This window comes from Rhinolophus hipposideros (assembly GCF_964194185.1).
Source record: "Rhinolophus hipposideros genome assembly, chromosome: 21".
Classification (NCBI taxonomy): Eukaryota; Metazoa; Chordata; class Mammalia; order Chiroptera; family Rhinolophidae; genus Rhinolophus; species Rhinolophus hipposideros.
The window spans coordinates 40,694,884-40,711,699 of NC_138067.1; the positions used below are offsets into that span (position 1 = coordinate 40,694,884).

Genomic DNA, 16,816 nt, shown 5'->3' on the forward strand with positions numbered 1-16,816 from the left:
TACAGTTCTTTCATTTTATTACTCTAGATTCTCCTTCCACCTGAGTCATTTCTAGATTTCTATCTCCTATGTCACTAATTCTTTCCTCCACGTGGTCTATTCTGTTTCCTAAGCCCACTGGTTTATTCTTCATCTCTTTTACTGAGTTCTTCAGCTCTAAATTTGTTTCGTTCTTTTGTTAATAGTTTCAATCCCCATTGTTCATTTTGATTTTTGAGTTCACTGATCTGCCTTTGAGTTTTTTTGTATCTTGCCGAGTTTTTTCAGAATGGCAATCTTGAGTTCTCCATCATTTAAATCACATACTTCCATGTCTTTTATTTCCTGAAGATTTTTCATTTTCTTTCTGAATTCCCTCATTATTGATTATTCAGCATGCTTGGATTATTTCTCTGCCTGGGAATTTGTGGGAATAACTTTTAATGTATTTGATACTTCAGTGTATAGCAGATTGACATGTAGAGGTCTTTTTTCAGTAGGTAGTACTGAAGTGCAAGTTTTCCTGTCATCTGCACTGCTGGGGCTTGGGGCATCTCTGTGGGGTGTTATAGCTTTGGCTGAGGAAAATGCCCCACATTCCTTGAAGAGGTGGGTGTCCCCTTTAAGACCCAATCACCTTGGTCTCAGGGCACCTCTCCAGTGGACTGGAAGTGGTGGACTGTGGGTCTCCTGTGTGTTCCCAGAACCACTTTCCTGTAGCCAGAAGCTGCCAGCAGAGCCAATCTGAGTTTACCCAGCTGCCTCTACCCAGCTGCACAGAAATGGATGGAGGGATTGGCTGGGGGCAGGGGCAAGTGGATTATGTGTCTGCGGCTCTGCTCTTACTAGTGGGTTTAGCCACAGTGAGTAGACCACTTAAGCTGGAAAGCTTTTTTCATCCCTTTTGCAGTCTGCTGAGTGGGCCACGGGGAGGGGGTGGATGGGTTCCAGCATCTGTGGAATCTTTTGTCTGGTGCTGGCGGGCTGTGGAACACTGCGACCATCTGCACATCTCTGACTTTGACCGTGATCCTAGTAGCTTCTACGTGTGCCAACCACCCAGGCCCGACTATTATCTCTGCCTCTCTGGTTTGCCCAGTGGGGTTTGTACCCCCATCCTTCAATGCTATTGCATCTATGGGAGCCGTGGCAGGTGACGTGCTGCACCCGGCTTCTGTCCCTGTCCTCTGCCCTGTCCCATCTCTGCTGTTTGCTCAGACACATCCACCTTCAGATTTCTCAATGCACGGAGCTCAGACGTGTTTGAGTGTTGAGCAGGGACTCCTTTGTTGAATTATAGCTGTCCAACTTGTAACTTAGCGGAGAGACCTGCAGGTCCTCTCATGCTACCATGCTGCTGACGTACTCTCATCTATATCCACTTTTTCATGGCTGTACGTTATTGAAACACATGCAGATATTTTGCTGATATTTCCTTTTTTTTTTTTAAATTCAGTATGAAGATCTCTGTGTATGCTCTTTCTCACTTTTTCTAATCTCCTAAGCAAAACCTCCAGTGCTAGGGTTGCCAGGTCAAAGGGTGTTTTGATACATATGGACCAGCTAATGTTCCCTCTACCAAGAGGTGTTGAACAGAGTGCTGTGTAAGTTCCAGTACATGTAAATTGTTACATTTAATGAAATTCAATAAAAATTAAATAGTTTCTTGTACCACTGCCCCCTCCCCATTTTAGCAGGAAAAACAAGGGTGGAGTGTGACAAAATTAATGTCCTTGAAATTTGACCAAGCCCCTGCCTAAAAAGGTCAGGATGGAGGAAGGACTGTGCAGAAAAGGCAATTTGACCTAAGCCTGCATGGAAATAATGAGACAAAACCCATTATTAACAATTCAAGTTTACTGAAATTTTGTCATAAGTAACCACTTTTAACACTTTGAAACAATTACAGTAAAACCCTACCATAATGAGTTAGGGTTCAAAATTTCCAATCTTACAAATTCAGTCATTGGATTAATAAAAAAAACAGTACATTTCAGCCTATAAAATACAAGCTAATGATTGGCTAAATATTACACTGTACACACTGAGGCTCGCTGGGGGATGGGAGCCATTCACAAATCTTGTCCAAATGTCTATTATTGTGGATGGCAGAATTATATGATTTTTCTGTAGTTCAGTATTTCCTGAAACGAATCTTAAGGCTATTTGCAGGAGTCTTTTTCAGTATGTTGTTATGAATTTAAGGTAGGGAATTGACTAGAATTTTTAAATACTTGTCCTAATTATAGGATTTTTCTCCACTTTTAGTAATTGCTGGGTACCCACTACCAGTCAAGCAGTTCTACAAGGTAGAGAGACAGTGGTGAAAAGTACCCCTGCCTACGTGGAGGTTACACTGGAGTTGACATCAATATTGTTTATCCATCTTTATCCTTTTGTTAAAGTCCTATCCATACGCTTTTATAAGCCCTTTCTGCTGGGTAGACTCCAATGAAATTTAAGAGTCTTCAATAGTATTCATCTTGAGAATTATGACATTCAAAACTCTGGTATAACCACTGACCATATTTATAAAACCAGTTTTCTGTCACACGTGAAATCTGATGTTTATAAAGAATTCACCTCCCACCTGAGTCCTTAGAACAGCATTTCGTAGAGCTTCTTTCCTGTGATGATTCCTTAAAGCTTCTGAGTTCTGAAGGAACTTTCCACAATTACCAGCACAGACTTTCCAATGGAGACAAAGATGTGAACTCTTAACTGAAGGCTACATCACACCTCACATTTCTATAGATTCCCTCCAGTGTGGATTCTCTGATGATATACAAGGTGTGATCTCTGGCTGAAGCCCTTACAACACACATCACATATGTAAGGTCTCTCTCCAGTGTGGACCCTCTGATGTGTGTGAAAATGTGAGGCCTGACTGAAGCCCTTCCCACACTGCTGACATGTATAGGGTTTCTCTCCCGTGTGGACCCTCTGATGGGCACTGAGCCCAGCACTCCAACTGAATTCTTTCCCACACTCCTCACATTTAAATGGTTTCTCACCGGTGTGAATTATCTGATGGACTTGAAGATTTGACCTCTGGCTGAAGGCCTTACCACAGGTATCACATTTGAATGGTTTCTCTCCAGTGTGGACCCTCTGATGGGCTTGAAGATGTGAGGCCTGACTGAATCGCTTCTGACACGCTTCACATTTGAATGGTTTTTCCCCAGTGTGGACACTCTGATGAGCTTGAAGATTTGAGGCCTGACTGAAACCCTTCCCACACTCTTCACATTTATAGGGTTTCTCTCCCGTGTGGACTCTCTGATGATTGTGAAGGTTCAAGCTCCAATTGAAGCGCTTCCCACACACCTCACATTTGTATGGTTTTTCTCCAGTGTGGACTCTCTGATGGGCTTGAAAATATGAACTCTGACTGAAGCCCTTCCCACACACATTACATCGAAATGGTTTCTCTCCTGTGTGAACCCTCTGATGGCTCTGGAAACTTGAAGCTGAACTAAAACCCTTCCCACATTCTTCACATTTATATGGTTTTTCTCCCGTGTGGACTCGTTGATGACTGTGAAGATTAAAACTCAAACTAAAGCACTTACCACACTCGTCACATTTGTATGGTTTCTCTTCAGTGTGGACTCTCTGGTGGGTATGAAGATTTGAGCTACAACTAAAGCGTTTGCCACAATCTGCACATTTGTATGGTTTCTCTCCAGTGTGAATTCTTTCGTGGGCCTGAAGGTGGGATCTTTGAGTGAAGCCCTTTCCACATATCTCACATTTGTAAGGTTTCTCTCCAGTGTGGACTCTGCAATGAATATTAAGATCTGTGCTGCGACTGAAGCCCTTCCCACAACTTTCACATCGGTAGGGCTTCTCTCCTGTGTGAATAGGCAAGTGAGCATAAAGATGTGAGGTCTGATTAAAGCTCTTACCACACTCATGGCACGAATAGGGTTTCTCCCCTGTGTGGACTCTCTGATGAGTCTGCAGGTTTGAGCTCTGACTGAAACCCTTGCCACACTCATGACACCAATAGCGTTTTTTTCCTGCACGAACACTTGGTTGAACATGGACGGTATCCTTCTTGTTTGTACTGTATGTAAGGGACTGCTTTCCCAAGTGTACCTGCTGATGAACTTGAAGACTCGTGCAGTCACTGAATGCCTTTTCACATTCGTTACACTGGTCGGTGTTCTGTCCTGTGTGGATTGTCCTGAGCTGGGCAAGAGGTGACACCTTGGACATGTCTACACCACAGCCCTTGTTGCTGTGAGCTTCATCTCTTGTGTGGACTGGATCATCATGGTGGTGTGAAATACAACTGAAAATGTTAACACACGGAGCAAATAGACATAATTTGTTTTTCACTGGTGTCTGCTTACAACTTCTCTGGTAATTCTGTGTTTCGTTCAGATATAGTTTACTCCAGGGATTCTGGGCTCTCGCAGCTGGAAAGTCTTGCTTTTCATTAATACCGGAATGACCCTCTAGGAGATTCAGTATACAGCTGTCTTCCACAGGAGCCTGAATGGATATTCCGGTTCCCACCTGATGGGGGGAATTGTGTTCTTTACAGAGTTGAGAACTCTTTTCTTGAATATGTATCATGGAGTCTTGACTTTTGGTTAATTTACTCACAACATGTTTCTTGATTTGCCAGCATGGAAGCTCTCCCAATGAAAGGCACCTTACTCTGGCTTCATGAAGAGTGTCCATCTCATTTTCATTGCTGCCTCCTGGAAGGAACAAGAGAATAAAGAATTAAGGACAAAGAGACTGACGTCAGCAAGAAAGCGATTAAGGAAGCTGCAAGCCATTGTTCCCCCAGGAAACATTAAAAAAACAACTAGAGACAAGAAATATGTAAGAGTTCTGGAAAAGGATTGAAGGTCTACAGCAATCAAAAGAGCATCCAATCAAGAGCAAGGCATATTTACAAAGGTATGAAATTTGGGATCAGCCAAGACTGAGGGGATAAGGTCTTCTTGGGTCTGTGAGTGGTTCTTCCCATTCCCCACTATATACAACTACTTTTAAATATCGCATCATTTTTACTTTTGGTATGGTATGGTCTGAAGGATGCAGCAGGCTACCTCCCAATTCCCCACCTTGACCTGGATACAGCAGAGTAGACTTTCTTTGCAATATTGTAACCTGTCTTGGGGATGCCTGAGGAATCAGTTCTCTGCTTTGCCCGACTCAGAGACAGGATGGGTGAAAGCAGCAGACACTCTTCATGGAAGCTACAGGGGGACTACAGACTCACCAAAGCCTGAAGAAAGAGATTATGTGTGAAGGAATGGACTAGAACATCTAACATCAAAAAAACCTAGGGTGGCACTTTTTGGGAGATGAAGAGATTTAAAAGCATCTGTGTATGAGGAAATCGAGCAATCATACACACAGACCCAGGAAAGACATTAATTTAGAAAAAGACCTGAGAAGACCTTAAGCCCTCACCCTGGGGCAGACCCGTAGGCTCAGAACACACCCTGTACATGGATCGTCCTGGGGGAAAAAGCCCGTTGGCAAAGACTGGAAGAGGGGGCTGTTTTCTCAAATGCCCTATTTTCAACAAAAACAATAAAAGTATAAAATAAACAGGAAGATGTGGCCTATTTAAAGGAAGAAAATAAAGTGACTGCAACAAACTACCCACAAAGAAACACAGGTATCAGAGTATCGAAGACTCTAAAATAACTGTCACATACGGTCAAAGAGCAAAGGAGAGAGTGAGGTAAGCAACATGGCAGGGTACGCAGCTCCCGTCCCTCTCCCACGGCAGCACCTAATCATCAACACATATGGAAAAAACTCACTTTGAAAACTTGTAAAACCAGTTGAGAAGCTGTAACAACTAAGAGAACATCTAACCAAAACAAGCTGAACTCAAAACTGTACAAAATGTCCTGGTGTTTCCACTTGCCTCAGCCAGGCTGGCACAGTGTGGTGCGGGTGGGAAGCCTCTGCCCCATTCCTGGTTCCTCCCTCAGGATGGAAAGGAAAGAATAGAACTTGCTTATGGTTCTGGCTAGCCTGGGACTGGTTTCTGTCTCACCTGAGGAAGTACTATGGGAACCATGGCGTAATTAGTCATGGGGATGTACGTAAAGCATAGGGAATCTAGGCAGTGATGTGGTCATAACTATATATAGTGCCAGGTGAGCACTAGATCGATCAGAGTGATCACTTCATAAATTTCATAAATAGCTAGTCACTGTGTCGTACGTCTGAAAGTAATGTAATATTGTATGTCAATTGTAACTTAAAAATAAAACATTAAAATAAAAAAAATACCCAGTGAACATAGGTGCAAAAATCTTAACAAAGAGAAAAATCTTTGTTTCTAGAAACATAATAAAAAGGGTAGTACATAATGCATCAGTGGGGTTAACCCCAGGAATGTAAGGTTGGTTTAACATGTGATCATTTAACATTTAATCATCAATGCCTTTTGCCACATTAACAATAAAAAAGAGAAAAATCCTACGATCATCTCAATAAATGCAGAATAAGCATTGACAAAGTACCATACCCATTCGTGATGAATAGGCACTGAACTACTAGGAGGAGAAAGGAACTCTACCCAGTAAGGACACCTGCAGAGGCCCTACCGGTAACACCATCCTCCGTGGTGAAAGTATGAGCGTTTCCTACCTGCATCAGGAAAAAGGAACAAGAGGCATGCAGACTAGAAAGGAAAGAAGTCAGACTATATTTACAGAGGTTATTCTATACACAGAAAATCTTTGGGAATATACAAAAGTGCTTCTAGAATAGGTGAATATAGGAGGGTTGCAGGCTACAAGGTTGACATACAAAAATCAATTGCATTATTATATGGCAGAAGCAAATACTGAAAAATGAAATTAAAAAATAATTGTTTATATAGCATCAAAAAAATAAAACACTTCTGACAATTAAAGATATATAATTCCTATATACTAAACACTATATTGTGATTTAAAAGAAATATATATTTGGTCTTCCTCCCTGGTTCCTGGCTTACAGCTCCCCAAACCCTTGAAATTTCCCAAGTGATAAGAGCAATGGGAGCATATTTTGTTATATTTGGTCTTTTAGCCTAGCTTCCTGAAATGGCTTCAGAGGCACAAAGGGGAAATGGGTGTCTTGTTATTCCTAAGAAGTCCCTTTCAAGCACACCTGAGTGAGAATTGCAAAAGGTTCAACATTTCAGTAATTTCTCCTCTTTTCCTCCATAGGAATCTCCTTGTTTACACAGTTGTATCAGTGACTTCTATAAATGTCACATTTGAAATTGCTGCCAGAAAACTTCACCTAAGTCATATGATTGTTTAAGTATTGGAGGGAGGGACAGGGAGAATAGGATGGATGGTATAAGTGAGAGATGATGACCTGGCTGGAAATACAGATTCCACAAAAAACTAAAACCAAAACCCAAAAACAACCTGTTAAAACTATTAAGTGAATTCAGCAAAGCAGCAGCATACAATGTCAACACATGAAAACCAGTGGCATTTCTATACATAATGAACAATCTGAAAAGGAAATTAAGAAAGCAATTCCATTTACAATAGCATCAAAAATAATAAAATAGGAATATACCAAAGGGTGAAAGACTTGTACACCACAAATATAAAACATTAATATAAGAAATTAAGATGTTAAAAAAATGGAATGACATCCCATGTTCTTGTTTGGAAGATTTAATATTGTTAAGATGCTGATGCTACCCAGAGGGGATTTACAGATTCAATGCAATCCCTACCAAAATCCCAACAACATAAAAACAGAAAAGTTCATCCTAAAATTCATAGAAAACCCCGAGGGAACCCGAAGAACCAACACAATCTTGAAAAAGAAGAAAAGAGTTGGAGGACTCATTCCAATTGTACAACTTCCTATAAAGCTACAGTAATCAAAATAGTGTAGTACTGACATAAAGGAAGACATACATAGAGACCAGAATAGACCAGCGAGTCTAGAAAGAAGCCATTGCCTATATGGTCAAATGATTTTTGACAAGGGTGCCAAAGCCATTCAGTGGGGGAAAGGACTGTCTTTTCAACAAACGGTTCTGAGAAAACTGAATATCCACATGCAAAAAAATGAAGTTGGACCCTTCCTTATACTACATACAAAAACTATCTGAAAATGCATCAAAGACCTAAACATAAGAGCTGAAACTATAAACTCCTAAAAGAAAACACAGGCAAGAACTCCACGATATTGGATTTGACAATGATTTCTTAGATTTGGCACAGGCAACAAAAGAGAAAACAAATATGACTTCATGAAAATGAGAGACTTCTGTGCATCAAAAGACCTTATCAATAGAGTAAAAAGGCCACACATCAAATGAGAGGAAATACTTGCAAATCATATTATCTGATGTGGGATTAATATTCAGAATACACAGAAAATTCATAACAACAAAAAACAAACACCCTGATTCAAAAATGAGCAAAAGACTTGAGTAGACATTTCTCCAAAGATATACCAATGGTCAGTAAGCCCATTAAAGATGCCCAACATCACTAATCACTAGAAAAATGCAAATCAAAACAATGAGATACGACTTCACACCCAACAGGATGGCTATTACAGAAAAAAGGAGGAAATAACAAATATTGGTGAGGATACGGCAAACTGGAACCCTTGTGCGCTGCTGGTGGCGACACAAAATGGTATGGGCTGCTGTGGAAAACAGTATGGCAGCTCCTCAAAAATTAAAAATAGAATTACTATCTGATCCTGCAATTCTACTCTGTATGTACACAAAAAAGGATAGAACAGATATTTGTACACCTACGTGACAGCAGCATTATTCACAATAACTAAAAGGCAATTAAAACAACTGCATTTACAATAGCATCAAAAGAATCAAATATTAGGAATTAAGTATTAGGCCAACAACCCAAATGTCCATCAACGGACATATTATTCAGCCCTAAAAAAGCGGTTCTAACACATGCTACGTCACGGATCCACCTTGAAAACACTCTAAATGAAATAAACCAGTCACAAAAGTAGAAATGCTACCTGATTCCACTTACAGTGAGGTACATGGAATGGTCCAATTCATAGAGACAGAAAGTATAACAGTAGTGACGGGTGAGGGGAGAAATGGGTGTGATTGTTTAATGGCGACAGAGTCTCAGTTTGGGACACTGAAAAGTTCTGAAGATGAACAGTCGTGATGTTGGCACAACCACGTGAAAGAACTTAATGCCACTGAACTGTGCACTTCAAACGGTAAAAATGATAAATTTTATGTTATGTATATTTTACCACAATTACAATATATGCTAATATTTCTGGTGCCCTAGTGCTGAAAGTTAAGGATGTGGAGTGAAGGGAAAATGGTGTTTTAAATAGAGTGGCCAGAGAAGGCCTTGGATGAAATGAGTTGAGCAGAGACAGGACTGAATAAGAAAGAGGGGTTGGAGGTTTATGGAAAAGCAGCATTCCAGCCGAAGAAAGGAAGACGTCCTGACGCAGAAGAATACTGTCACATGTGAGAAACAGGTGAGGCCGGCGGAGCCAAAGGGATAAGGAAATGACGGGAGAAAACTATGGAATGGTAAAGCTGGGAGAATGAGCAGACACCACGGGGCTTTCCAGGCCCCTGAAGTACTTTGGGTTTTTTTGAGGGAATTGGGAAACCAGTGGAGGGCTTGAAAAGGAGGAGTGACCCGATGTGACATGTTCCCAAAGTCTTTCTCAGACTGCTGCGTGGGGGAAGAGTGCCCAGAGGCAGAATGACGGACTGTTACCTACAAAGTCTCCCCTGCAGTTCTCCCCCAAATGCCTACCTCTTTGGGTCTGGATGTCCATCATCCAGAGCTTTTCTTCCCTCTCCAGCTGAGATATCACATCTGGCTTGGAGGACTGATGCCCTGAGAAAAGATTAAGAGTTAAGCGAAAACATTCACGGTAAAAACTACTAAACATGTGGGTTCCAATTCCATGGTGCCAGGCTCTACCCACCTCTCCACACATTACCCAGAGCAGTGCTTATCAAACACTTTGATGCAACTCACTAAATTCGTGACCCACCAATGGCTCATGACCCACACGTTTTAAAAAGATGTGTGAAATTAGGAGCCAGGTACAGCCACGCTCAACTGTTCACTTATAGTTAATTTACAAAAGACAAACGTTTGCTTTGGAAAAAAGGCTAGAATTGTCTTGTCTCTGTGTTCCGAAGGGACTGGGAAACTGGTCTCTAAGGAGTCCTGATGCTTTGAAGTAGTGGGCAGAGCCCAGGGAGGCTACCAAATGCCTAAAATGCACAGGACAGTCCCCACAACAAAGAATTATCTGCCCCCAAATGTCAATAGTGCCAGGTTGAGAAACACTGCTCAAGGGGATGAAGCCACATTACACAGGGCGCCTGTCCTCACCCACTGACAGAAGGTTCCTGAAGTTCTCCAGCATCACGTCCCGGTACAGCTTCCTCTGGGCGGAGTCCAGCAGCCCCAGCTCCTCCTCCGTGAAGACCACAGCCACGTCCTTGAAGGTCACCGCCTCCTACAACACCAAACACAGGCACCCTCGATCTTACGACCAATGGCCACTGGGAGAGGGGCAGTGCTGAGAAAGTGGAGGAGATCTGCATGAAGCTGTTCCAGACTCTAAGGGACCGAACAAGTCTCTTTAGTAGTGTTTCTCCTCTTCCCCTTCCAGTCACAGCAAAAATGTTGGGGGTGGGGGGTAGAGGGAGGGAATGAAAAGAAAAATTAAAAAAAAAAACTTTGTACATGTAACATGGTGCCCTTTATATAGTTAAATAGTCTCCAGAACTGTCACCATTAAACCATAGTATGTACACGTTTTACAATTAGACTGACAGTACCAAATTTTGTAAGAAATTCTGAGCGAATTTAGTTCTAACAGTATTTAATAGAGTCTATCTCCTTCTCTCACTGGGTGAGACCCCAGGTGAGGGGCAACGTTACGCTTGGAGTCCTTCACCCACCAGACATGCCAGGCATACACGCCACGTGGCCTCATGCTCCTGAATGGTAGTCTCATTTCTTCTGGGTCTCTCCATTTACCCTAACTGGACACTTGAAACTCCTGGCTCAGGTCATTGAAACTTTAGTGTGTAAAAAAAAATATAAACGGAGACTCTTCAAAGTGGAATCAGAGCCGCCATCCCAGAGGAACTGCCTTGCAAGCTTTATTCCTCAAACCTTTGAAATGTTAAAACTGGGAAAATAACCTTTGGATGGGCTTAAAGCAGCACTGTGTTCCAAACCGTTTCCAAAGCTAACAGGAAAGCGGACAGTATGACTGCAGGACTGAAAATGAAAGGTTCTTTAGAATTAGCATCACTGTTTATCTGTACCTATAGAAATTCCTTCCTTAGCTTGTTAACACCCACAGAAACGCCTTCTTTCTATTCATATAATTGTTCCCCTTCCCTCTCTCATGAATACCCCTCACCTTGGTCTCCTCCTCAGACCACTATCTGGGTTTCTGCCTGAAGCACTGATTCCTGAATAGTTATTCTTTGGGCTCTGGGAAGCTATTGCCTCTCGCTTTGGTCTTTTATTTTTAGGTTAAGTGTCAGCTGGGGACTGAGTGGACTTCAGCAGGGATCTGAAAGTTCACAAATCTGTTTGTTACAATGAAGACAAGACCATTTATATTGTCACACTGGTTTTCACGGAGTAAATGGCTGGCCAGTCCTGGGTGCTACTGGACCTAGGATGTACTTCTTTAAAATATACTAACACGTCAGTGAGTAAAACAGGTACTTAACTATCATACATCCCTGGTTTAACTTAGAATTAAAGAAAGAATCTAGCTCTTCTGGTTTGAAAACAACTAAAATTCTTTCCTCTGACTTCAGTACCAGCTGGATTGTTGCACCAAGCCATACTTGAGACATTCTTTCCACAAAATGTGAGGCACCACGTATAAGAAAACAACTGAATCCCTAGAACTTTAAGGAAAGAAAAATTTGTAGACTTTTCCTGTTTGAGGAGAAAAGTTTTATGTAGAAAAACTCACTGCAAACATCTTTGAAGTGGTAAAATTCATAAACCACATAAATGAGGAGGAAGCGGGGAAGTATTAGGTATACTGTGGAAAATGATGTGGCCGTTTAAGTTGTAGGTGATATAAAATTAAACTTTAAAAACCCAAAATGGTACTTAAACTATGATTCGGTATACATGCAAATGATAAGGAATGTGGGAAAATGAAAACAGCTAATTTGGAAACGTGTTTATAAGGTGGGAGTTTCTATTTATTTTTTATTTAAAAAAATATCTAACTTTCACAGTATTTGGAAATATGCAAAAAGCAAGAGCCTGGCATACAATAATATGTGAAGTGCCTTTGGTTCCATTTTACCCTTCCTGAACAGGAGGAAAATGTGACCAACCTTTGAAAAATGAGAGATGTCACTTTAAGAAACAAAGACCCAACTTACCTGGAACTTGGTCATTTTTCTCCTCCTCCTTTGGGGGAAAGCAGAATTCCGGGAAGGCCAAGCTGGGGAAGGGAAAGCCATCATGAGAGAGATGCTAGGGATGCTGCTCGTCCACATGACACTCCACGGGGACATGACGGGTGCCCCTTTCTCTAGGCAGAGGCAGTGGCAACAAACCTTAATAAGAAACGGGCTGGAGTCCAGCGTCCCCTGGGCCTCCTCAACCAGCTGCCATTATTCATGAACAACCCTTAAAACAGCCCTAACCTAAGTGCTTCTTGTAGCTTCTAGAATATTCCTGAGCCTGGTATCAGAGGAAATGAGAGGCAAGCATACAGGCAGTATAACTGAATGGGGCCAAATGTCTGAAATTATGGCATTTCTACGCATTACTTTCTATTAGACTCACTAGCAGCGTAAACTTTGAGCAAGTTATTAATCTCTGAGCCTCATTCCAGTCACCTGACAATGGGGATGATAACGATGCCCGTATTCCCAATTTCCTGTAGCTAAAGACAAGCAGTGGTATTATGCTTTACGAAACTGTCCTTGCGAAAGTGCTTTCCAAAAAACGAATCTTTTAAGAAACCCAGAATTCAAAGATGATTGTTCTGTCCCATGAGTTACCCTTAGAAAAGTCTAATAACTGACTGGCTGTTCTGTCGGTCATGACCGTTCAATTGCCAGAGTCTTCCCCCCAACGGGTGTAACTACTTGCAAATGATATTAAGCTGGAAAAGCCTTAACAAAGTTCCTTCTCTCATTTGCAAGTTAAATAATGACTAACAAAAACCTAAGCAAGAGAAATCCCGTTGCATTTAAATGCACAATACGGGGTTGTTACACAACAACGCACACTTGTTAAGACCTCACTACACCTGTAGTCAGGCACCCGGCAAAGCCGACGTCACGACAGTTTGTCCGGGATAAACCCCAGAGGACCTTCCCCAGGATCCCCGAAAGATCACGCTCCTCCCCAAACTGGAGGCCGGGAGTCCGCGTGCAGCCCCACGTCAGGCAGCGACCCCATCCCGGGTTCGCGGGCGCGTGCAAATACAGGGCTCCTTTCGGATTATTGTAACAAAATGTATGGTAACAGCCAACATTTTACTATGCGCTGGGCACTGTTTTAAGCTTTTTAATATATAACTTCATTTAATTATCACAAGAACACCAATGGTAAAGAACTAACCCTCTTTAGTCAAGAGAAACTGAGGCCAAGAGCGATCAAGTAACTCTGCGAAAAGAGGCAGAGCTGGCTGCTGGGTCCTGGCTCGGAGGATGGGGGAGTGAGGGCTCGGGAGACCCTGAAACTCCAAGCACCAGGCAAGCCCGCCCTGACGCGAGAGGCTCAGCGGGGCGGATGCGTACAGCCGCCGCCTCCATGTCAGCCCTCTACCGCTGGCCGTGGCTTCCCTTAGCCAGGAGGGACAGGGTCACTGCTCACCCGACGCCAAGGCCAAGAAGGCTCGGAGGAATCGTCGGGACGTGGGGTTAACTCACCTCACTGCGAGCAATCTCCGCCCGACCTCGCCTTCCCGGGAGCGGAAGTGCCTGCGACTACATACCGTTCCTGGACTACACTTCCCAGAATCCCCAAGGGAAAGCGCCTCAGATTTCACGCACTCCTGTACTACATTTCCCAAGATGCAGCTCGCAGGACAGCACTTTCAATTCTCTTGCTTGTGTTTTGACTACAGAGGAGGGTTGGGTTTGAGTTCTCTGCCGCTGTAACTGTCAGATTCCTTTTGGCGTTAAACATTTCTTAAAGCTTATGAGAAAATAATTGTGAATTTTTGAAAATGAATCTGTATAAGAAAGAAAAGCAAAGCTTGCACTATGAAAATAAGCTTAAAACCAAATGTTTTGGGACTCGCTTGGTGGCTCAGGCGGTTGGAGCACCATGCTCCTAATGCCAGTTCGAGTCCCACATGGGCCAGTGAGCTGCGCCCTCTACAGCTAAGATTGTGAATGACAGCTCTCCCTGGAGCTGAGCTTCCTTGAGCAGCCGGAGGTTGGGGGCTGTGTGCTGCCATGAGTGGCCGGCAGCCAACAAGAGCTGCCGTGAGCTGCTGTGAGTGGCCGACTGGCGACTGGCCACTGACTGCCTCAGCCTGGGGGAGTGCAAGGCTCATAACACCAGCATGGGCCAGGGAGCTGTGTCCTACACAACTAGTCTGAGAAACAACGGCTTGAACTGCGGGGCAGGGAGGTGGAAGAAGGGAGGGGGGGGGGAACCTAAATGTTTTAGGGGAAGTAAAGGGTATGGGAAACATAAAAAATGATTTAGGCTGCCTAACATAGAACTTACGGAACACTAGATCTCAAACTTGTTTCAAATGCTGGCTCCCCAAATATCACCAATACAACTTGCTAATAAGACAAAAACGGAGTTTATTGCTTATCACAGTAAAGGGAGAACACCACCTTGACAGAGCTTTGACACCTTGACAGCAGGGTGTCAGCACAAGGAAAGCAAGGTTGAAATTAATTGAGAATTGGAAGTTTGATGGGTCCTGGAAAAACACACTGTTCCCCAATTTAAAAAAAGATCAATTGACCACATACATGTGGGTCTACTTGTAGACTCCATTATATTCTATTGTTCTATGCTTCTATCCTTTCACCAATACCACACTATCTTGATTACAGTAGCTTTATAGTAAATCTTGAGATCAGATAGTGTAAGTCTTCCAACATTGTTTTTCATTTTTTATGTTTACACATTCTTGTTTCTTTGTTTTTTTGTGTAGATTTTAGAAATATCTTGTCAATTTCTGCAAAAATGTCCACTGAGATATTGATGGCACTATGTTGCATTTATAGGTTGATCGAGGATAAATGGCTTAACAATACAGAGTCTTCCATTCCATAAACTGGTCCAATCTATTTTTGGAGTTTTTTAAAAAAATCTTTCATCAGTATTTTGTATGATGTAGCATAGAGATCACACACATCACCTCCCTCTATATATTTGGTGCTATTGTAAACAGTACTGCCATTTTCTTTCTTAATTTCAATTTCCACTAGTATAGGACTAGAATAGTGATTGTTGTATATTGCCCTTGTTTCCTGCGACTTTGATGAACTCACTTGTTAGTTCTAGTAGCTTTTTGTTGATCCTTTGGGCTTCGCAATATAATCCTGTTTTATGCAAAGAGTTTTATTTCTTCCTTTCCTACCTGTATCTTTTCTTTTTCTCACCTTAGTGCATTGGCTAGTACCTCCCGTCTGATGTTGACATGGGGTGGTGACAGCAGAAGTCCTTGCTTTGTTTCCAAAACTTCGGGTTCAATCTTTCACCATTAAAAATGATGTTACCATTATTTTATCAATGCTCTTTATCAGCTTGAGGAAGGTTCCTTTTAATCCCTAGGATTTTTTTTTAGACACGATGTTCAACTTTATCAAATGCTTTTTCTGTATCTATTTCTTTTTTTCTGTTGATGTAGTGAATTAGTTTGATATTTGTATATTAAAACAATCTGCATTTCCATAATCTATATCACTTTGTCATGATACATTATCCTTTTTATAATTTGTTTGGCTAGAATTTGCCAATAAAGCCATCTGACCCTGTTTCCTTTGTTAGAAAGTTTTTATCTATAAATTCAACCACTTTAGGAGATATAGGACTATTCAGGTTGTATACTTCTTATGTATGCTTTGGTAATTTGTTTCTTTCATGGAATTTGTACATTTTGTTTAATTTGTCCAATTTATAGGCACAACGGTATTCACAATGTTCCCATAAAGCTGTTCCTAATATTTGGGGGTACCCTCAACACCTGGAAACAATGCAGTGGGTTGACATTCTGCGACTGCTGCTCCTGCTGGTAGGAAACAGGTAGGTATCACTTGCTCAATACAGTTTAATGCCATTTGGGTCAGAGAACATACTTTCCTGATTTTACTTGGTATGGTTTATTTTATGGCCCAGAAGGTTTATTTAAATGTTACAAATGCAATTAAAAGGAATGTGTACTCAACCACTGTTGGATGAATTGTTCTCTAAGTGGCAAACACGTCAAGATGGGTGGTAGTGTTGTTCAAGTCTTCTATATACTGATTTTCTGTCATCTTGACTTATTAATTACTAAGAAAACTGCTGAGTCATCCACCTATATTTGTGATATTTATTTATTTATTTTTATACCCTAAAGGGATATGTTTACACATCCCCCCCAAACCAAGGGGGTGTGTTTACAGATGCCCCTAAATCAAAGACATGCATTGCTAAATGCCAGAGGTCTAGGCACGTCACTGGGAGAGAGATAAGAGAAGGGAGAGGGGGAGGCAATTCTACCCACAGAAATAAAAGCATTCATGCAATGTAAGGTGAGACTGCTTCCCTCTCTTGGGTCAGACTGCTCCATGTCTCGGACTGTACTTTCTTTTACTAATAAATTTCTTCCTGTCTTATTGCTGCACAAA

At 42.0% G+C, this 16,816-nt stretch overlaps 1 protein-coding gene across 3 annotated transcripts; it reads right to left on the bottom strand.

The window, feature by feature from the left end:
• Positions 1 to 1,427: 1,427 nt before the first annotated feature.
• Positions 1,428 to 13,962, bottom strand: ZNF235 (zinc finger protein 235). Of its 3 annotated transcripts, none has more exons than XM_081031095.1 (5): positions 13,886 to 13,962; positions 12,383 to 12,444; positions 10,344 to 10,470; positions 9,753 to 9,836; positions 1,428 to 4,691 (listed from the first exon to the last, which is right to left on the bottom strand). In XM_081031095.1, exons 2-5 carry the CDS (start codon positions 12,395 to 12,397, stop codon positions 2,728 to 2,730), a joined length of 2,190 nt encoding a protein of 729 aa, XP_080887221.1. In that variant the 5' UTR covers positions 12,398 to 12,444; positions 13,886 to 13,962; the 3' UTR covers positions 1,428 to 2,727. The 3 variants fall into 3 exon arrangements, with proteins under 3 accessions (XP_080887221.1, XP_080887222.1, XP_080887220.1); XM_081031096.1 differs by having other exon boundaries at positions 1,434 to 4,691; positions 10,352 to 10,470; positions 13,886 to 13,914; XM_081031094.1 differs by lacking the exon at positions 13,886 to 13,962 and having other exon boundaries at positions 1,434 to 4,691; positions 12,383 to 12,553.
• Positions 13,963 to 16,816: the final 2,854 nt, after the last annotated feature.

What these genes read in the sequence shown, in the direction of transcription:
- ZNF235 (XM_081031094.1), bottom strand. Translation starts at nt 12,517, where the DNA reads ATGTCCCCGTGGAGTGTCATGTGGACGAGCAGCATCCCTAGCATCTCT. An exon ending in CAGGAACCTTCTGTCAGTGG is followed by an intron (nt 9,837 to 10,343) that starts GTGAGGACAGGC and finishes ATCTTTTCTCAG; the next exon opens with GGCATCAGTCCTCCAAGCCA. An exon ending in GGACATCCAGACCCAAAGAG is followed by an intron (nt 4,692 to 9,752) that starts GTAGGCATTTGG and finishes TGTTCCTTCCAG; the next exon opens with GAGGCAGCAATGAAAATGAG.